The sequence below is a fragment of the Coturnix japonica genome, chromosome 38 (assembly GCF_054131305.1).
Source record: "Coturnix japonica strain WE chromosome 38, WE-NBRP24, whole genome shotgun sequence".
Classification (NCBI taxonomy): Eukaryota; Metazoa; Chordata; class Aves; order Galliformes; family Phasianidae; genus Coturnix; species Coturnix japonica.
Genome location: NC_140700.1, coordinates 2,086,604 through 2,108,613, shown reverse-complemented (window position 1 = coordinate 2,108,613; position 22,010 = coordinate 2,086,604). Strand labels below are relative to the sequence as shown.

Sequence of the window (22,010 nt, the reverse complement as noted above, 5' to 3'; positions counted from 1 at the left end):
CCTCCTCTCTCATTGCCAATGGCTTGGCAGGAGAGCTGTCAGCACTGCCATGACCTGAAATCCCACCAACACTGAGGGGTCTGACTCCCTGCAAAGGACTCTGCAGCAATGAGAAACCTCTCAGAGCCAAAACTCAATGCGTGACTCCTCATCTTGCTGCATCCTTTTATATTCTTGCAAAAAGTCCTCACTTCCTCCATGCTGTCCCAAGACACTTGCATAGATGACCACAGTGCTTTGCATGGGGGCTATCCTGACTCATCCATGGGGGAAAGCCAGGCTATAAGGCAGTCACAGCCAACGGCGTGACCCCTGCTGGGAAGGGGTCTCATCAGCTGGCTGTGGGGGTCCATAGGATGGACCCATTAGATGCTGTGCAGATCCTGGGCTCTGGAGGCTGGGTTTGCAGCTGTGCAGGTAGAGGATGAAGAGGTGGACAAATAGACCAAGTTGGGAGCATCACCCAGATCCTCTATTGGAACAGGGCATGGCATGCAGGACTGCTCCCCTAACTCCCAGCACTGGGACATCATTTCAACCCACTTACACCAAGAGGAATAATGCCACAAGCAAGCAGTGTGGGAGACCCTCCAGCCCACCACCCCACACAGCAGCACCCACCCCTCTCCCACCCCTCACCCCCTTTTCCCTTCAGGACTCCCCCCATCCTGGGGGGCAGAGCTGGGGGTGAGGGCAGCAGAGCTGTGTGCCCTGCAGGGCAGCGAGTGGCGGCGGCAGGGAGTGCGTGGGTGTGTGCAGGCAGGGCTGTATATCCAGTCTGGCAGAGGGTGTGCCTGCTCACACGGCGGGGAGCTGAGCTGGGAGAAGGAGCCCTGAGACACGCTGGGCTTGGGGACGTATGGCAAGGAAGGGTTCGGGAGATTAACCCCAAAAAGAGAGGCGGTCGCTGTGGCATTGTGTGGTGCTCGTGGTCAGGTGCAGAGCAGCTCCCCGTCCCCTGTGGTTTGCAGCCATGCTTCACTCTCCATTGAAAACAGCGTTGGCATATGAGTGCTTCCAAGACCAGGCCAGCTCCACGCTGGCGCTGCCCTCGGATCACAAGCTGAAAACGAAGGGCACGGGAAAACAGAGGGTCCAGGAGCAAGTGATGATGACGGTGAAGAGGCAGAAGCAGAAGTCGTCGGTGTCATCGAGCGTGGGGCAATCCAACCGAGGTACCGTCCCCTCTGGGGTCAGGGCAGCTGCTGTGGGTGTCACTGCTGTGAGCTACTGTGGGGTTTGGTTCATGGGGGACAAAGTGCGGGTGCTCAGGCCGGGGGATGCTGGGGTCTCTTGCAGAGGATGGAAGAGCCGAGGTACAATGTGTCTGAATATGGTGGGGCTGAACTGCTCCATGTCCCCACGGCTCTGGGATGTGCCAGTACGCTGCTCCTTCCCCTGTTCTCCCCGGCTTCAAAGCTGGAGCAGCTGCCTACAGCTCTGCTTACTGCTCCTCTGCGAGCATCCTGTCCTGCAGCTTTGCCCCTCCTCTGTGCAGCCAGAGCTCCCAGCATCACGGATCTGCCTGCATACAGGTCACTGATCTGAGCCTCAGATGTGCTCCCAGAGCTCCTGGTGTGTCCCCATTTGCAGGCTGGCAGCGATGCAGTGGGGATGCTCTGCAGCCCCCTCTGTTCTAAGATGGCCAGATCAGGGTGCAGGCACCACGGCAGCTGCTCACCTCTGTGCATGGGGCTTGTGCAAGTGCTTGGCTGTGTCCTGGATCCAGGTTTCCTACAGGAACACCTTTACCTGTGTCTCAAAGCTTGGGAAAGGATTTCCTTCAGTATTCTCACATCTGGAGAAAGCTGATTTGGAGGGCAGCCCAGTCAAGAGCTGCAAACTCAGATGGGCACAGCAGCACAAATCCCCTCTGACTCAGAGCTGCTTTCACCAGCAGCTGTGGTGAGCTCACTGCTCCAGCTGGGGCAATGGGATGAGCAAAGCCTTGGGGTACAGGGGCAGCTGGAGCTGAGTCCTTCAGCTCACCCAGGACATGGGGATGTGTTTGCAGAAAACCCAAGTGAGCTGGGGATGATGAGTTGGCAGCAGGAGGATCAGGAGGCAGAACCCAGCACTGGGGAGGTGCCACACTCCGGACACATTTGGGTCTGGTTTGCGAAGGCTGTGTTCCCATAGGAGCCCTCCTGGATGCATGTATTGTGATTGCAGTCATAGAGAGAATGGGGAAGCTCTGCGGGGCATCTCCTGCTGCTGCCCTTGGGAAGAAGAACAGGAGGGAGAGGAGGATTGTTCTGTTTGGAGAGGAGCTCAGGTGAAAACTATGGGAAAGAAATAAAGCAAAGCAAATCCCCAAGCTGCCCATCTCTGCTCGAACAATTCCAACATAAACCCCTCCTCCAGACACTTTTGGGAAGGTCTGGGAATGGGAACTGCGTGGAAATGTGCTGCTCTGGTGTCTGCGTCCCAGGGAAGCTGAGTCACATCCCACTCCCAGCAGCTGCCTCCATTCCCACCACAGCTCCAGGTGCCCTCCTGGTGCCTCAGCCTGGAAGCTGCAGTTCCAGAGGGGCTCCCAGAAGGACAAGGAGTTCCCAGTTATTTCTATTCTTTCTTTTGGAGGGTTGTGCTGAGCTTTCAGAGCACAGCACTGAACCATGTTGGTTTTTGCTGCCGCTGGTTCTGAGGCCAGCTGAGCAGACGTAGGGAGAAGAGTTAATGTTCCTTATAAAGAGCTGCAAGGATCTGTTAGCAGCTCTGGTCATCTGTGTCCAAATGCTCCTCCAGCATCAGCTACATGCATCCACATGTGATTTCTCAGAGATGCCTCCTGCATAAGATGGGGTATTGGCAAAACATCCTGATAAACCTTGGAGTGCTGTTTGTTCTGCATGTCTCTGGTTGAGTATCAACCCAGGTCACTGTGTTTTGAGATGTGGTCTGAGCAGGAGAGCAGAGCAGAACCTTCTGCTGCTTCAGGAATGCATGCAACCATGTCTGTAGGGTGGGGAGCACAGGCATGCATCCCACTGCATGCAGCAGGGATGGGAGGTGTTGCATACCTTAGTTGGTGTTCCTATGGAACAGATGTTCCCTTAACATCCTGCTATCAGTGCTATAACAGCCATTGGCTAACTGGAGAACAAGGAGTTGTGGTCGTTGTCTGAAGGTCTTGCTGTCACCCATTGCATGCACAACCATAGGGCATGGGCACAGCCCCAGCAGGGCAACGTGACCCAAACTGGTGTGTGCTGAGCTTTTGCTCTGTGTCTGGGAATAATGCAGATTACCAGGGGAAAATGAATGTGAATTCACAGCAGGGGAAAAGGGCAAACCAAGCTGAACTGAGTCCTCCTGGCCATCTCAGCCTAAATGGGGTCATTATGTTGATGTGCACAAAGAGGGCTTCGCAGACATGAAGCGTTGGGAAGACTTCTGTCACCTTCCCCCACTGTGAGCTGACTGAGTGAATGCTCTTCCACCAACCCTTCCGATTATTGAGCAAAGCCAAAAAATCCAACCCTTCAGCTCATAGGCCAGAAGGCAAAAACACCATCTGGTCACTCCTGCATGAATCTCAGCTTCTGGGGTTCCTCCAACACTTCTCTCCTAGGAGGCATCATGCTTTGTGCTTCCCACAGGCCCTCTTACTACTTTTTTCCTATGTTTAATCATCCTCATTGTTTTAAAGCTGTGCATGGTTTATTATTGAACCTGTCTAGCCTGCACTACCAGTGACGGGTTCTTGTCTTGCCTTTCCCTGCCACTGATTAATGTTTATTAATGCGCCTCCATTGCCACAAAGCTCCCTGTTAACTTCATGAGTCTGGCTGAAATCTTCTGCTGTTGTGCTCAACAAGCGGCTCTTCTGACACAACTCTTCTCCTCACCATCAGTCTTTTAGCTTTAAAAGGGTATCAAGTTGCCTTTGGAGGATGTAAATAACTCATCAAGAGGGTCCTAAAGCTCAGGCACAGTGTGTGGTAGCAAGGTCTTACTTTGCTCTGTGATGATCACTAATAGGTGACTGATGACAGAGAGGAGGGCACGGCTGGCATGTAGTGGTGTTCACAGCATTTAAGTGGAAGCTCTTCAAGGCATAGAATGGTTGGGTTGGAAGGGTCCTTACAGCCCCCCCAGACCCACCCCTGCCACGGGTTGTCTGCCCCACCAGCTCAGGTTGCTCCTATTTATGGCCTTGGGCACATCCAGGGTTGGGGCACTCACAGCTCTCTGGGCAACCTCTCGCATTCCCTATCTGCTGCGGTTAGTTTTTATGCCCATGAGCTCTCTCCCTGATTTAATGGAGCTTTTAGATTGACCAGTTTTCTCTAGAGACTGTTTGCTTTTATCCCAAAGTCGCAGGACTGACGACCATCTCATATGGTCCTTCTCCTTGAGGCAGCTGAGATGAGGAATTTCCCTTCTCCCCCCTTGGGCTGCTTGCACACATCCCTGCTGCCCCTGAATCAGGCAGAGAGCTGTGTAAACTTGCAGGACAAAGCAAAGCCACCTCCACCATAAAATCAATGGGTTCTACCTGGCTTTCAGACCAAGCAACAAATCACAGTGCTGCGGTGGCAGGGAAGCACCTTCTCCAACCAGCAAGGCAGCTTTGAACGTTTGAGGTTTTTATAATTATATATTTACAAGCTCTTGTATACAAGTTCTTGGAGGTGAAGGCAACTCTTCAGCAACTTTGGGCTTCTCAGTACCAGTAAGATGTTGAGGGCCTGGAGAGTGTCCAGAGAAGGGCAGTGAGGCTGTGATGGGTCTGCAGCACAATGGGGTCTTATAGGGACAGGGAACTGGGATGGTTCATTCTGGAGGAGGCCTCATCACTCCCTGCAGCTCCTGAGAGGAGGTTGGGGTGGAGGGATCGGCCTCTGCTCCAGGTAATGGTGATAGACTGAGAGGTGATGGCCTCACGTAGTGCCAGGGGAGGATCAAGTTATGGAATGGGAGACATTTCTTCTCTAAGGGAGTGGTAATGCACTGACATGGGATGCCTGGGGTGGTGGTGGGGTCACCATCCCTGGAGGGGTTCAGGAATGTAGCTGTACACTGCCATGTAGATGTGGCAACATGGTTTAGTGGGCATGGTTGTGATGGGTTGACGGTTGGGCTTGATGAACTTAGACCTCCTTTCCAGCTTTAATGATTCTACAATTCTCTATGATTCTCTCTTAAAACAACAAGTGCCAAAACTGGGTTATTTGTGGTGTCTTCTTGCTCATCCCCTAAGTCTACAGTGCTGTGCATGGCAGGAATGGATGCTGGGAAGAACAGCAACGTCCCGGGTAGGATTGGTCAGGTTAACCCATGAGTCACACCCAGAAACGTTTTCTTCCATTTAAGGAAGCTGTTGACTCACAAACAGTGTCCGGAAATTCCAGCCTGCAGATACATTATGTTTGCACAGACTGGGAGAAGGACTGTAAGAAGTAATTCCCAGGAAACTGTTATGGGATTTCACTCCTAACTCCCATTGTCAGCTCTGTCCTCTGCTGAGTCACCTGGCCCAGATTTCCCATTCCAAGCCATGCCAAAATCCAACCCTGCCCTCCTCCAGTGCTTGGTGGGATGTCATGGGGTGGTATCCAGCCAATGCATTTACCCCCTTTTGCATGTTGGTGGCTATCTCCTTCATGGCAAGTCCCATGAACTTAATATATAGGAAGCAATCAGGGATGGAATGATAATAATGGGCATCCTGGAGCAGCGCTCTATGAATGCTCTGATGTCTGTAAACGTGGTTAAAAATGAGATCCTGCCATTTTCTGCACAAGGATATGTCTGTGCAACTGCTCTGCTGTTGCCTGTTCTGCATTCCTTGAGGTTCTTCAGATGCTGCTCCCATTGCGTCGACGACAGAAAGAAAATCTCATTATTGTGACTATGGGGACAACCTTCCTGAGAAAATGCAAGAATTTTCAGCCACATACCAAATCAACATAACAGGTTCTGGATGCCTCAGGCACAGCAATAAACGAGATACGCTCTACGGGTCGGTGGCTGTAGGAGACCTGAGTGGCTTCAGGGCCTTTGTGGTAGAGCTTATCCAGTTTATCCAAGAGATGAGTCTTATCAAACAATCAGAAAGATTAGGATATTTCTGACATTACCCACCAGTTTAGGTGCATAACTTGAGACAAGTAAGGCCTGGTTCTGTAACTTGTTAGATATTCAGAGCTTTCCCTGGAAGATAATTGGAGTGTAGGGTTTGCACTTCCTCGTAACGGGACTTGGGATGCCACAATTATTGAGCAGTTTTGAAAATGAAATTCAAATGACCTTGAACTCTTTTGGACCATCTGAAGGGTGTTAAGGTGTAATGGAAATGCTGAACCATGGCTTGAAGCAGTGATGGAGCACCTGGTGGGAAGGCAGGGCCAAGGAGCTCAGGTGCATGCAATGTATGTGAGTGACCAGAAGGGGTTGGTCCTGGGTCCACCTCTTCCCAGACCTCGTTTAAAGGTTGGCAGTGGAGTTAAGGGTGTTTTCTTGGAGATCTTTGTATATCTGAGGCCTTCTGAATGTAAGCAGCTGCTTTCCTCTGTTTCTGTGTCTGTTGCAGTTGAGCAAATTCTTACCTGCTGCAGTGTAGAACCTTGTTGCTCTGCTGTCATAGCTGCACTTTCCATTGCACTGCATAAGGGAATTGCAGCTTAGGAAGAGGATGAATTGCATCTTCTTTTCTTGCAGTGCTGAACAAATCCTGTGTTTGTGATTATGGAGCCTAACATGCTTCTGTGAAGGCACAGTATAAAATGGTGTGATCTGTTAGTATGGGGATGCAAATTAAAGGTGGGGTGACTGCCCTGTCCCCGGGGACACCCAAGATCAGTCTGGATGGGGCTCTGAGCACTGACGGAGCTCTGGGTGTCCCTGTGCATTGCAGGAAGTGGGACCATGTGGCCTTTCAGTGCCTTTTCCAACTCAAGCCATCCTGGGATTCCAGAGCAGCACCCTTTTCTCTTGTAAGACCTGAGATACTGGCTGAGTTTTTGACCCACTCTGCTCTTGCCCATAGTAGATTTTATGGTGCTTGGTATGTTCTGCTGAAGACCTTCAGGTGCCACTTGCAGTCTGGCGATGGAGTTTCTAGGAGCTCTTCTGGAACAAACATCTTCTTTGGGTTGCCTGCAATGGCAAGGGCTCAACTTACTGACTTTCTATCTTGTGCTTCTTGTAGGTTTTCTAACTCTTGTTATTTTTCTATATCTATATATCTAAGTTGAAAGGATCAAAAAAAAAGGAAAAACTGGGATGGTCTGTTGCTTCCCACTCCTACTGACAGTGCTTTTTCCATTTACAGGTTCCATGTACGACTGTGTAGCTGATGGTTATGGCTACGGGACGTCCCGGGGTAGTTATTACACCAAAACCCAAATGGGAAACAGCAGCTGGGGATATCCGGTAAGATGCTTTTATCTGGGAAATGTGGCATCCTTTTGAGGTAACCTGTACAGAAAGCATCCTCTAGCAGGATTTGGGTGGGAAGGCCATGGCACTTTAGAGGTTGCTCTGAGAGAGGTCATGCATGGCTATGGCTGTTCCAGCATGGATTTCAGTGCAGAGGAGAAGGTCCATAGACTGAAGCAAATAGCAACCAGATCCTGATGTTGATGTTGTATGTGGCTGGGAATTTTACTGTGGATGAGTTTTAGTTTGCTCTCAAGGATTAATATCCCAACAGCACATAATGTTTGTAGCTGCCTGAAGGCCATGGGTTCAGACTCACACCTCAGTTAAGAGGTCTCACGTTAAGATGCACTCGTCTTGGAGTGCATCCATGGTGTAATTCCTATTTATGTGCACAGAAACTGAACAAAATCAGCCCAGCTGATCAGGGATATCAGGGAGTTTGCATCATAACTGTGTTGCTGTTCCTACAATATATCACAGAATCCTTAGGGTTGGAGGAGACCTCTGAGATCCCCAAGTCCAACCCCTCTGTGCCCACTGACCTCATCCCTCAGTGCCACATCTCCAGGGGTGGTGACACCACCACCTCCCTGGGCAGCCAGTGCCAAGGCTCCTGTGGACATCCATAAGGTGTTCTTTGAAATTGGAAGGGAGTTGCTTTGCTTCTCCCAGAGAACATATTATATTACAGATTGTCAAAAAATGCAGGTGTAAGATTGTACTTGTCTGTGCAATAAGAGATTACATGTCCTATAGAGGTCCTGGTGTCAGCCTTGGTGCCACTCATGTCTCCTGGGGCTGCGTGTGCTGGTGTTGCCCCTCACCTGGGCTCTGTATTCTGCTCATCACTGGTTTTCATCAGCTGTAAAGTAAATAGGTGCAATTCCCAGATCTGGCATTTGAATCCAGGAGAAATAAAGGGCTCCTTTCAACAACTGTGGGGCTGCAAAGGAGCTCCCCGCCAACCATCAAAGGTTTGAACCAGGAAAGGTGCTTATGTTGGCTTCAAGCACAGAGACAGAGGGCTGCAGTGTTTCCTGCTCACTGCCAGATCCTCTGCCTGTTTACAGCATCAGCATTCCTCAGCTTCACAAAGGTTCGTCTGTCATCTGCTTTAATGGCCGTGGTGCACTTGTTTGCTTCCAGGCAGTGATAATGTCACCCACTGGGTTTGGTGCCAATGCATGCTCAGTGGGAAGGACTGGGAGCACTGGCATGCCTTTGAAATTTTTATTTATGCTGTCTGTCAGCTGTTTCAAAGTCCTTTGCTGAGCTGTTTAAATATCAGACAGTGATATTTCAGCCTGGTGTAAGGCTGAGTGTCCATGATGGGTAAGAGCAGAGCACCATGGGGGCAGGCACAGACCCCTGCTGTGGTCAATGTCCCTTCTGAACCCTCAGCATTGTGTATCTGAGGGACATCCCAACCCAGAGGTGGAACCTCAGAGCTTCACAAGTCTATTCTTTCTAGTGTTTAAACAGTTTATTGCTGCCTGTCTGTTGTGGCTCCTTCAAGATGTGCATTAGGTGGGGCTTTGGGTCCAGCACCAGTGGCTGCTGTGCTGATGGACGTCTCAGGTGGTCATTACACAGATTGGAGCCTCCAGCAGACACCACAGAGCACACTGCACAGAGCAGTTTGGTCACTTGTGGTTCCCCACAGACTTCTGCAGCTCATGGCTTTTCTCTGAAGGGCTCTTCTGCATTGATGGTCTGGGAGGGTCTCTCTCCAGAAACGTGGGTCTCATTAGCCTTGTGTTCTTGAAGCTTTTGGTAAAAGTCTTCAGGATATGGGAAGAAAATTGGACCGGGACTTGTGAAGGATTCACAGTAAAATGACTCTTACAAAACCTGGTCTATCTGAAAATCAGCCATTTTGTCTTAACAAGTTGTCTAGACTCCTCCCAGAGCCAACAGAGAGGCATGGCAGTGATTCATCTGCTCTATCTTGGAGATCTGTCAGGTCAGGATGAATCAGCCCTCTGGATGTTATCTCCTTCCATGGTCGGAGCAGCCACCTAACAGGACTGCAGTTAGGGGCCATGAATCCTGGGTGCCATTGGCATATGGCAACATATAACCTCCAGCCTAAATCTGCTTAACATGCTGAACAGACACTGTGCTCCCCTATCACACTGAGGAACCTCTGCTTTGCTTCTTCTGGAGGCATATTATAGGATCACATGCCCAGCCTCCAGCTTAGGTTGACTTCATATGAACTTAAGATTTATTTGAAATCAGGCAGGTTCTCAGGATTGTTATAAGCATTTCCTATCTGTAATTCCTGGCTCATCAGGGGAAAGAGGATAAAGTAAATCTATTTCTGAAGACAAAGTTGCATTTCCTTCCTAGTGCTGCAAATGCTTCTGAGAAGCCCTAAAGGCCTTTGAAATGGATGGGCAAATTCAGGCATTTCAGGGAAGCAACCCAGTAGAGCAGTCAGGGAAATTACTCTTAATACTTCTGGAATTTGGGGAGTGTAACAGGCAGTGTGTCCGTGCTGCTGCTTCAAAGAGCTGCAGCTTAAGACACTGCTTTTATCAGCGCATCGCTTCAGATGGTGACTGTAAATGACAGCCTCATAGCAAGGAGATATGTCATCTACCCTGTCTCACCCACAGCTCTTAAACGCTGTTATTCCCAACTTACTGCTTTTGTCTGGTTTTCTATCTTGCTGGAAATCTCAAGCTTTTGCTTCTGAGTGTTCTTCCCTTGTTGAGCTGCTGGTGTTGCAGTATTTGAGCAAAAGGAATGATAGACTTGGAGGGAAGAGCTTCCTAAAGCTGATGGCAGCTTTCTGGATTGGTCTGGGTAGAACCTTTGATTTACCCACAGTTAGAGGTCATTTTCTGCTGATTCTTATGGTGGAGTGCCTTGATGGTAGCACTACAGGATCACAGCACTGCGATGTAACAGTCTGGGTAACAGAGCTGGGCTCAGAACATGCTGCACAGTTTCTTTGTCTCTTGTGTCAGGGATTGGCTCAGCCTTCAGGGATGAAATCCTCAGTCCCATTTTATAGAGTCATAGGGTCATGGGGCTTGGGAAGAGCCTCTGAGATCCCCAAGTCCACCCCAACCCATCATACCCACTGACCATGTACCTCAGTGCCACATCTCCATGTACCTTGAGCACCTTTTGGAATGGGGACTCTGCCACATCTCTAGGCAGCCTCATTTTTCCCCGTGGTGGTGGTGGGATGCAGCAGTGGGCACACCAGTGGCTGCAGACTAATGTGATATTTTGTGGTGACTTTGGGTCGGGTGCCATTGAGCTCATCAGACCCTTGGAGACCTTCACCACCATGCTGATAACACAAGCTGTGAGTGGCCATCTGCTTTCAATGCCATCAGTGCAGGATCTTTGGCATGGTGGTGTAAGGCCAGAGCACTGCATGAGGACCCCAGAAATGGGGTCTGTACAGCACTGGCCTCAAAGCTGCTGTCAGTCTGCTGGCCCATGAGTTGCAGCAAGTGTGTTGGTGCAGCTTTGGTGGTGTTTAGCCAGAGCCTGAGGAGGGGAACTCCATAGAAAAGCAAAAGGTGGAGCCAGGATCATGCCATTGTACTGCACATCATTGCTTGCTCAGACCCTGCTTTCCCTGGGAGGTTTTGCAAGAGGCTTTGTGCTTTGGAGGAGCTATCTGAACCATCAGGAGCGAAAGCGGAGCTGCGCAAAGAACCAGATGAAAAGGCAGCATTCAGGAGAGGCGGGGAAAAGCCATTTCAGAAATGGATTAACAATATATTTGCTGGTTTTGCAATTTTTTTTTTTTTTTCCCCTTCTCCCTGCAGTGGAGCACAGAACAGGCAGCAGCGAAAGCATTTCGCAAGGGAGCATCAGGAGCTTTCCCCACCCATCATTCAGGGTGGGACGCGGTCATGTTGCATCGCCTGTGCTTTGCCCTGCAGCCTGGGAGAAGCCTGCTCCTGACGTGTTTATTCGGAGTCCTTTACTTCTCTCTGTCTGCAGCTCTAGAAACAAACAAATTGCAAGGGAAAGAATTAGAGCTGGGTAATGAACTGATCGCGTCCTCAGATGGAGGAGTCAGAAACACCCAGTTATCTGGGAGGGAAGGAGTGCTGAGATCTGAGTGTGGTGCAAGCCTTCCTCTGTGCTCCTTAAACAGAGGGGTTTGGGAAGGAAAAAGACAGAGAAGAGCCCAACAGAACCATTTTGACTTTCTCTCCAGCACCGTTGTCTGGTTGGGATAAGAGGTTAAAGATACCTATTCACCTGCCTGGTGGGAGTGCTGCAGGTTGCAGTTATTGTTCCTTAAGAGGTCAGATAATTTAGTCCCAGTGCTCCACACGCATTTGCTAATTTTAAAGCAGGTCTTTGCTGCTGGCAGTGAGGGGAAGCACTTAATGCTCAGGCCTGATAAGAGCACCTGTGTGCTATCAGTGCTCATCTTTGCTCCCTTTCCTCCCCGTGCCTCCCCTCCTAGTTTTAATATGAATGAATTGCTCTCCAGGCTTGGCCTCAGACACACAGGCTCCTTTAGAAAAAGCGAGAAGAGCACGCTCACATCTGGAATACCGAATATGAGCATCCCATGTCCTTAAAGAGGCCTGGGGAGGAGACATGGTGACAGTCCCTGCTCTTCTGAGGTGGTTTCTAACTCCTGCAAGGTGGATGGGATCACTGTGTGCTGCTCCCAACCCTCTCTGGGGGAATTCTTGCCCTTCTGCACTGTTTCTCCCCACTGCTAAGAGTGTGAGGTGTGGAGCTGACCCACCCCAGGCACATACCTACCACTAATGGGATGTGGGGTGTCAGGAAATCTGGGTGGCTGAGGGGGTTTGGAGGGTGATGATCTCCTTTCTACTAATGCCATTCTACATAGGGAGAGCTCACTCTGCACACACAGCAGAAGTTTGGAGGTGGTGCCAAGCAGCTCTTCCAACCACATCTGTGTGGTGGCATCACCTTCACCTTCAGAGGTGACATCTCCTCTCCAGACAGCAGTGCCTCACTCCTGCTTTGCTCTGCTCCCTATCTCCCTGATTGCTGTGTCCAACAAATAGATAACGTGAGGAGCTCTGTTCCCTTGCTGCCTTTGCTCTGAGGTGAAGGTGGCTTTCCCTGGGCAGCATCTTCCATGTGGGCATGCTCCTAAGGCATAGAGGTGGCATTCTGTTGAGATCAAGAAGCAATGGGGCTGGCTGTGGGTTTGCAGGGACTGTTTAGCAAGCAGCTCCAAAATCCACTGGAGCTGGCAGGAGGTTCCCCATCGATTTTGGAGCTTTGGATCAGGCTCCTGCTGCAAAGAGGGATTCTAAGATACCAATTAGGTCCGTGCCACTTGAAAGAGATTAAAATGGGCTCAGCCAAGCATCTGGTAGCATCAGCAATAAAAGTCATGCACTGACTTTGGTAATGAGCTTCACATCACACGGGAACTATTTTCCCATGAGTTTGCAAAAGGCCTCCCCGCCCTGCCAGGACCTGCACTGACTTGCTGCTCAGGGCTCCCTGTGTTGCAGAAAGAAGACTTTCCAAACAGGCAGCAGCTTTGCTGCGCCCTTCCCAGGGCTGGCAGGAAGGAGAACAATGTTCTGCTCTGCTCTGAAACGCAGCAGGAAATAAAGAAGGGCTGATTCCCACCTATAAACACGGACGTGCTCACACCTTCCCTCGCCTGCTCTGCTGGTGGAGATCCCATCCAAGCACACTGGGAAGCAAACAATAGCTTTAGATAAATGACGAGCTGGCACTTCCACAGTTAGCTGAATTGGCTTCAATAAATGCCCAAGGGCTCTGTGGCTGTGCCAAGCTTCTGACAGCCCTACATAATAATCCGGGCTTATAGTGACTCATAAAGCAATGTGACGGGGCTCATGTCCAAAGGCTGCTGCTCCAGCCTGCCAGCAGCAAGTCCTGCCTGTGGGTTCCCCAAGGGCCACCCTGCACCATCCTGCATTGGCTGCATCCCACCATCATTGTCCTGAGGGTTCCACGGAATATCCCAAGTTGGATGGGAGCCACAAGGATCATTGAGTGCAACTCCTGAGTTCCATCAGAGAGCGGATGGAAGGAAGATGGTGTCACCCTTAGAAAGCTGTCCTTATCTGTGGTGGGTTGGATCCTTCTTGAAGGGTCACTCATTGCCAAAGTGAACCTTGGGGGTGAGTGCCCCTGCTGCATGGCCACCCTGTTCATTTCTAAACCCCAAAGCTCGCTCTGTTCAGCCATGTGCCCCGTCCTCCCTCTTCTTTTTGAATGCAAATTCTTCTTCCAAACCCCTGGGATTACTGTAGGGTGCACCCAGCCTGCTATCTGCCATTCTGCAGCACTAACAGGTTTTTTTTCTGCATCCTCTGGAGTAAATGCAAAGAGAATTTTCTCCCCTTCCAGCAGTTCACCTGTTTAGATGTAAACCTGCAGAGTGAAAGTATCAAAAGTCCTTCTGCTTTGTGCTCAAGTGGCAGAGCAACCTGGGTCCAGCGTAACCGGATGAAAAGGTTTCTTCTGCTTCCTAACCTGTTCTGAATGCTTCCAGCCGTTACCTGTGCAGCTCTCCAGAATGCAGCAGAGAGGATTCACTGCATTCCTGAAGATCAGTTTCTTAATGGAATTATTTGGCTTAATTAATTAGCATAATGACAATTCTGCTGAGTGTTGGAGAGAGAAATGACGCTGAGCGTGCTCAGGGCTGGGATGAAGTGGGGGCAGAGCAGCGGGATTTGGGGTAGTGCTGCTCAGGAGGCCAAGTGCTCTTTTACATGTTGTTCCTAGGTTAGAAAAGGTTTGGTTTGGTTTCTCTTTTTCAGATAGGCACAGCCATGGACCATTGCACCATGTGCCTTCCACACCATGTGCCATAGTGAACCCAAGGGGGATGAGGCAGGCCTTTGGGATAAGTGGGTCTCTGGCACCAAATCCATCAGTCCCTTTTATTTCTGTTTATGTCTTAGAGTGTTGATCACCAGAATGTTGGGGAAAAACAGTAGAAGAACTTTATTTTCTTCTTACTTTTTTTCCTGGCTTAGTCAAATCATCTCTTCCATCACATCCTGTACTGTTCCTTCTTGAAGCATCCCATTGTAGGTGCTGCCACTACACACCTTGTCACAAATAAGATTCTTGGCACGATGAGATTCACGAGTTTCATTTTTCCATTTTCTCATTCCTTTTACTCCCCTCCAAAGGAACTTGGAGGCAGAATGGAACAAAATAGCAGAAGGAAATTAAAAATAAATATGGGCAGTGCTGGAAGGTCAGAATGGTTCAACATCCTCTGTGATGGAAAGTGATGCGATCTCTCACAAGGAGGAAGGACTTTGCCTCCTGTTCTTCCAAGCTGGGTTGGACCTTATGTGTTGGGAACAAGGCACTTGCTTTATGGCAGAGTTGTGCTGGAACTTTCACTTCTGATTCCAAGCTCTTGGATACCAAATCCTGATCACTGAGTCCCCAGATTTCAAGGGAGGGTTTGGCACCCTTGCAAGGGCTGTAGGTAGGCTGTGCTCCCATATATTTTGATGCTTTGTTTTCATCACACGGCATGACTTGTGATAAAAATTAGGCATTCAAGATGCAGACCCCTCATGGGGTCTGTGCTTTAAACTGGTCACCTCAGGTGCTGTGTGGGTTTGCTTTGGGTTGAGTGGTTCTTTGCAAAGAGTTTGGGTCTGGTCTTCCTTCCTCATGCAGCAAAGGTCTCTTCCAGCCCAAGCCACTCCATGACTACATGACTTTATGGTTTGGTGACTCTATGATAGGAGCTGGATTTGATGATCCTTATGGATCCCCTTCCAACTTGGGATATTCAGTGATTCAATAGTTCTATGGTTATATGACTAGGAAATCAGGTCACAAAAATACCTAAGAGGTACAGGAATTTGGTAGCTGTAACACCCATGCATGAGTGGACTCAGCATCACTGACCTCCAACTCAACCCTTCCTAATTTGTGCTGTCTCCCATTTTCTTGTTGCCCAGCTGTACAACGGGACCCTGAAGCGGGATGCGGAGAACCGGCGCTACAGCTCCTACAGCCAGATGGAGGGCTGGGGCAGCAAGCACTACAGCAAGGCGGTCTGCAGCCCCAACAGGGCTGGCAGCGACTACTGCTTTGTGCAGAACATCAAGAGCAGCCGGAGCGAGCCCGACCTCTACTGTGAACCACCGCGGGGCACACTGAGGAAGAGTCAGGTTGGGGGTCGGGTAGAGCACAAGGCAACCTTGAACCGCCAGAGCATCTACAGCAGCTGTAGCACCCAGCAAGGAACTACCAGGACAAGTAAAAAAATGCCAGCACGGGCTCTCTCCTGCCCCTCCAGCAACAAGCCTGATGTGGTCTATGCTCAGCCTGTGATGAGCTGCAAGCAGGACGCGGTTTATGGACAGGCTCAGTCTGGCTCCAAGTAAGTTTGCTGCAGTGGGATTGATCTGGGTAAATGCTGATGTTGCTTCGGAGGTTTGTCTGTCTGAGTTTGTCACCTGAGCTGCTTTGTAGCCACTGGAGATCTGTTGACAAGTGTGCGGCGTGCTTAATCGCATCCTGCAGTGGCATCTAAAGTGGGTCAGATGAGTCATGCTCAAAGGGCTTATTTCTCTTTATGGACTATGGAGAGACCAATGCGGCTGGCTCAGTGCAAATCTCTGCTGTAGCTGTGTGATATTGGGCAAGATGCTGCCTGGTGCCTCTGCAGTGGTTTTAGCTGTCAGCTCCTTTGCAAGATGAGGGTGGGGACATGAAGAGCAAAAAGGGCTGGTGTGCAGTCTGAGTGTCTCTCCTGGTTGTCACCCTGCTCTGCTTTGGCAGAGAACCAACCTTAAAAACCAGCTGAAGCTGAAGGAGTTGGTTCCTGAGGGTCTGACTCAGGGCAGAGCTGAGCAGTCATGTTTCCATTCTGCCTTCCCACCCAGCCCTTGCTTCTTACCCCCTGTTCAGGTTCCAGAAAAAAACCCACTTGAGTCAGAAGTTAGAAGGGAATAAAATTCTACTTGGAATAATTGATCTAGCTAAAACAGATTGGAAGCTATTCTTCTTCTTTCTGTCCAGACCATCTAATCTCATTGAAGTAGGAATTACACACGGGTGAGGATTGTCCATGTCCCATTCACACCAAGTCCCTTCTTGTAAATGTTGCATACAAGATTAGCGGTAGAGCAAAGCAATGAGTGCAAAGCAGTGAGTACAAACCATATTCTGCTGCTCGCAGCAGCCTTGGAGGATATCTGTGATGTTTTATGAGGCTAGAGAAGGAGGTCTGCATCTTCAGGGGCTGCTGCATCACTGTCCAGCAATGCCTGCGCTACCCAGGACTTATCCCACCTCCCATGCAAGAACTGGAACCTCCTGAGCTCATTTCTTGTGCTCCCTGCTGCCATGGGGAGTTTGCTCACTGTAGGACACAACATGAAGCTGCTTAACTGAGATAACTACCTTTGGCGTAACTCACACCACACAGGGATATTTGTTGAGCTTCTGACCCAACTGTGTTGTAGTTAAGGAGTAAATCCCCTCCTGCAGCACCCACATCATGCCCTCGTTCACATTGGAATGCTGGGCTAATTCTCTGCTCAACCTCCTTCATTTTGCATTGAGGAGGGGAATAAGCACCCGAGTGTGTTTACCAAGAAGTGTCACTTGCCCATTAATTAACGTGTGGTCAGGAAACCTTGTCCTCCTGTGTGCCAAGTTCCCTTCAATCCAACACATGCAAAACCAGCTCTGGCCAACCCAGAGCATTGGTGGCATTGGTTTGCTCTTTCCAGAAGCTTTGTAATTCTTCTGGAATGGGAAACAGAGACGTTTCATAGATGGCAAGTAACTTGTCCTAGGGAATTTCTGTCTAATGAGCATGAAAATGTTGTGGGAGGGACAAAAGTAAGATGAATTGCAGGACAGCAGCTGGCTCCTGCACTGGGAAGGTGTCTGCTGGGTGCTCATCCCATACAGGAGGGCTTCTCTGGGGCATCCCAACATCACACTGTGCAGCCCTCAGGTTGCAGACTTGGTGGTTGCTTTGCAAAGGTCACTTGTGGAATAATGGAGCTTATGGAAGAGAGGGGAGGGCTGATGGTGCAGGAGGAATGCTCTACAGTGCTGGATGCCCTCTGGCTGGGGAGTGGCTCCGTTTAGACAGTTCTCCTGGCTTGGGGCATCGCTCATCTGGCAGAACTGGTTCTGGTGTGGAAATGAAGGCTTCAGTCCTCAGCTGCACGGGGGCTGTGCCCCCTGAGTAAATCTGATTGGGTTGGGGCACACCCCCTGCTTGCGTGAGACTGCATTGCTGGCTTCACTCAACCAGGAGAGGCTGTCAGCTGTCATCTTTGGAATTCTGGAAGCATGCTCAGTTGTCCTCATTTAACAAACGATCCATCTCTAAAGCCATTTGCTTGCATAGACTACCTGGAAATTTGCAGTTAGCCTTGGTCTGAAGCGTGTTGTTGTCCTCTGGAGGTGGGTTAGGACTGTATCTGGGCTCTCTCTGCTGTGCAGGACCTCTCTGGCTGGCGGACTCTGCATTTGGAGAGCTCAGTCTGGGTTTGGGTAGCCTGGTCTTTGGGTAGGGAGCAGTTTGCTTGTAGATACCCCACTGTTAACCTCTACATGCAGAAGGAAGGCTTAGGTGGGCAACAGATGCCAGCAGGTCCCTATTTGAGGCTCTAGATTTCATATTCTAGTAAATCTTCAGGCAGAGGTTTTGCCTTTATAACGAGCATGGTTTCATGTTCTGCTTTCACAATAGAAAGTTTCCACACCTGCCTGGCTCACCACATAGAGATAACAAGAAGCAGCAATAAAAGATGTGATGTTTCATGTATCTCAGAAAACTCTGAGCCTTTCTCCTTCTCCAGCTGGACCTGGAAGCACAGGAAAACCATTCTGTTGTTTAATCTGTGTTTGCAGGCACGTTGCCATTAGTGCTTTGGATATCACGTTCAGATGAGACCAGGCTAACAGGACTGGGGTCTTTCAAGAGACCTGGAAATGTGTGATATTTTGGTGCTATGCTGATAAGGGTATTGGATACTTGCTGGTGGCTGAAGTGAAGGGATAGTTGCTGTATGACCTGGAACCATACATGACCTGGATCCCCGGGCAGAAATTCAGACCCTCTGGAAACATTCTGAATAGTAAAAACACAGAACAGTTATTGAGAGTCAGAGAAGGTGGTAGAGGTGTTTTCTGATAGACCTCCTCTCTTCTGGGATGAGCCAAAGGAGATCAGGATCAAAACATAAACTCCCCAGGGCTGTGCCACACAATGAAAGCGGATCCATGTAAAAAGAAAGACTTCTTGGCTTGGTTTTGTTCTTAAATGAGCAAGCTACCTCTAAAAATGACCATTTCAGTGTTGGCTCTGTGTGTTGTAAACCTGTCTGCATGGTGTATTTACATCCAGAGCAAACTGGGGTTGCTGCAGTGCTGCCTGGCTCTGTAGGGCTGGGATGTGCTGAGGTCACTCGAGGTTCTGAGTGGCTTCATTTGAGAGGCTTGGATCCAATTAGCACAAACTAATCTGCTAATACATAGTGACCCAAAGGCATCAGTATCAAACTAGAGAATTTGCCTTTCTGTGATAGTGATCCTCCAAAGTATTTGTTTCTCTTCCTCACCTGACTCTGATCATCTAATTTAACTCCTGTTGAATCATTGCTAATTGAGGTCTCCCTGTTCTGATTGCTTCTTTCTTGTGGAAGAACAGCCTTCGGAGCTCTTCCTACCAGGAGCATTGGCCCAGGCTGGAGATGGCCTTACTCCAAGAATTTGTCTTGGAACAAACTGTAGCTCTGATTGTGTTGATCTGGTTAGGAATGTCCTTGACTATTATGGACCTTGCCAGGGTGCTTGTGTTCTCAGCTGGGAGAAATCACTGCTGCTTCTGAGGCATGTGGGGGGGAGTCCAGCTGCTCACACTCTGAACTTCTCTTGTCAGTGAGCCAGCAAAGGAAATGGAGCTTTCCCCATCTTTTCCTATGCAGAACTGGCTGCTCAGTTTTCCCTTCCGAAAAAGGGCTTGGACATTTTATGGAGTGGATATGTAGGAAATACCCGTCCTTGAATCACTAACAAAGCAGGCATCCTTCTTTCACATAGAAAGTACTCCTGGTTTAGGGTTCTGCTTATCAACACCACCACTGTGATTACCTGTGCTGTATGGCAGCTGACCTGGTATGTCTGTTCATGCGCTCCCTCCCTGTCCTGCTGAACCAGGTCAGATTCCCAAAGTTCCTCTGGTTCCACTCATCCCAGCTCTGTTGTGTCTCACAGAACGTAGGATAGAGTTCCTAGTTTAAACTTCTTTCCAGCTCTGCATTTCCTTGTCTCGAGTGAAATGGAGCCAAGTTCTGGTAGAGGTTCAAATGAAGAAAAAGCATATGATGAAGAGATGTTTTATTCTTAGTGCAGAAATAGGAAGACATTTATCTGACCTTAGAGATCATACTCTTAACGTTCAATACATGATTGCTATCAGTTATTTCTCTACATCAGCAGAGATACCTCCAGGGTCAGATCTTCCTGTCTTAGGGTAAATGGTGAGCACACAGAAGCAGATTGTTCTTTGGGTGCACCTATTTCTCTCCATTGACTACACAGGGGCTTAAATGAGGACTTTCAACTGGGTACAGTTTGACGTGTAGTCTTTCATTATGCCTTCCTGAGCACAGCATAATTGTTGGCTTTTGATATTTGGTATGAAATTTGCTGGAGAATTGAGGAGATTGTAGGTTGGTGCTGTGGGGAGGTGCGAGTTTTTATATCTGAGGAGGAATTATTTTATCTAATTGTAAGTTCCTGGAGGTGGTGAACTTCTATGGGTGTCCTTTCTTGTGATCTCTGTTCTTACCTTTCTTTAGAACAATCAAAACTATGCTGTATATCCCGTGCCTTGAAAAGGTCACGTTGCTCTCTCACGGTAATATTTAATACCTTAAATATAAGGTTCATTTAAAGATCTTATTAAAAATCCTCTTTTATTAGAGGCTGTGGGATTGTCTGGGGTTGACGACCCATCCCAGCCAGGTTCCCACACTCTTTGGTTTCATTCACTGCTAACAAAATATTTCCCACTTGTATCCTGTCACGAGTGAGACAGTAATAACCCAACTGGGAGCTCTGGGGTTGACTCATGTTGGTTCTGAATATTGTGTGGCCAGCCCATAGTCAGGAACGCTGCACTGCAGAGCCCCTTCATCACCATGGAAGTTTGTACATATTTCTGACTTTACAGAGCTAAAACATCAGCACTGGTGAATAAATACAAGCCAAAGAAAGCAAGACCTCAATATTTCTTAACCAGGGGGCAAATCTTCTGGGGTTTATACCCAAGGTTTCACTCCTGCTCCAACCCAGCCCTCCTCCAGACTGTGTGCAGGTTCTTTGCTTCTAACAGGGATGATAAACAGCTTTTCTGAAGAGCTTGGAGACTCCTAAGCACACCCTGGGAGTGGGATGTCTCAGTGCTGGTAGCAGCATCTCATGAACTCGGTGGTTGTCCATCCCATCACTCCAGACATACCTGTCTCCTTTTCCTAAGGGATCTGCGCTCACCTTCTGAGACCATCAGCTGCTCTCACAATTTTTGCTTCCACCACATCTCACATCAAAGGATTAAATGCTGTGGGAAAAGCCTCTGCCTCCTTTAGATTGTCCTAATGACACGATGGATGGTTTCATCCTTGTCCACTAATTCTTCTATGTGAACAGCAGCAAGCACTGGTTCTCTCTTCCCTAGTCCTTCCAACTTAGACAGAATTAGGCACCAAGCAAGATTTTGTCTCTTCTGCTTTGCTGATGGAGTGGATCCATAGTCCTGGTGACCCTACTGTATCTTTTCCTCTTCTATCATCTCTTTCCTGAGTCTGAGCAATGCAGTAGGGATGCACAGTGTTTTTCTATGTGAACTGATGATTTTTGGCTCTCTGTACTTCTTTTCTTCTGATTAACTCCCAATACTGAAGTAGCCTATTTGGCTGAAAGCTCAATCAATGCTGCTTTTCTCTTTGACACAGAATATGTGGTGATGAGATAGATGGCGGCACAATGACCATCCAGAAAGCCATACAACTCCTGTGCTCCTCTGATGACAAATACCAGGCCATGGGGGCTTATTACCTCCAGCACACCTGCTTCCAGGATGAGACCGCCAAGCAAGAGGTGAGCAAACTCCTTCAGAGCTTTCTGGGTACAGTGGCGCATGGGATGGGCAGAATTGGTGTATCTCAATAGCAAGAATCTGTTGGCTCTCTTGGTGGAGTCCACACAGAAATTAATTAAGTGGGTTTTTCACCTCTTAGTGGCCACTTTCTCTTATTAGAGGGCAGGTCAGTATTTGAGCACAAGGGAATAGTTACCAAGCAGCAGAGACTTGTGACCATGTAATCACCCTGACCCACTGTGGTGCAGATTGAAGGGATATACATGGGAGCAGTCACCCAAACACAGTGTTCTGGATGGCACTGCACCCATTTCCACGTGAATGTCCTGCTATCTCAATGTCAGAACCACATAAAATTGCCCCAGATCCCACCATGTTCTTCCCTGTGCCATTGCTCAATGCCATTTCAGCCACTCATCTAAGACAGTGGGTATAAAGGCAGTTTATCCCCACCCTGACGTGTCTGCAGCCACAGCAATGTGATCTTCTCAAAGCTGCACCCAAA

At 49.1% G+C, this 22,010-nt stretch overlaps 1 protein-coding gene across 1 annotated transcript in view; it reads left to right on the top strand.

Annotated features, from left to right (window-relative positions):
* Positions 1-798: 798 nt before the first annotated feature.
* PKP1 (plakophilin 1) overlaps positions 799-22,010 on the top strand; it is a 35,577-nt gene continuing 14,365 nt past the window's right edge. The window contains exons 1-4 of the mRNA XM_032449281.2: positions 799-1,175; positions 7,280-7,380; positions 15,333-15,757; positions 21,360-21,504. Of these exons, the coding sequence (XP_032305172.1) occupies positions 974-1,175; positions 7,280-7,380; positions 15,333-15,757; positions 21,360-21,504 (873 nt within the window). The 5' untranslated portion in view covers positions 799-973. The remainder of the gene's footprint in view (positions 1,176-7,279; positions 7,381-15,332; positions 15,758-21,359; positions 21,505-22,010) is intronic.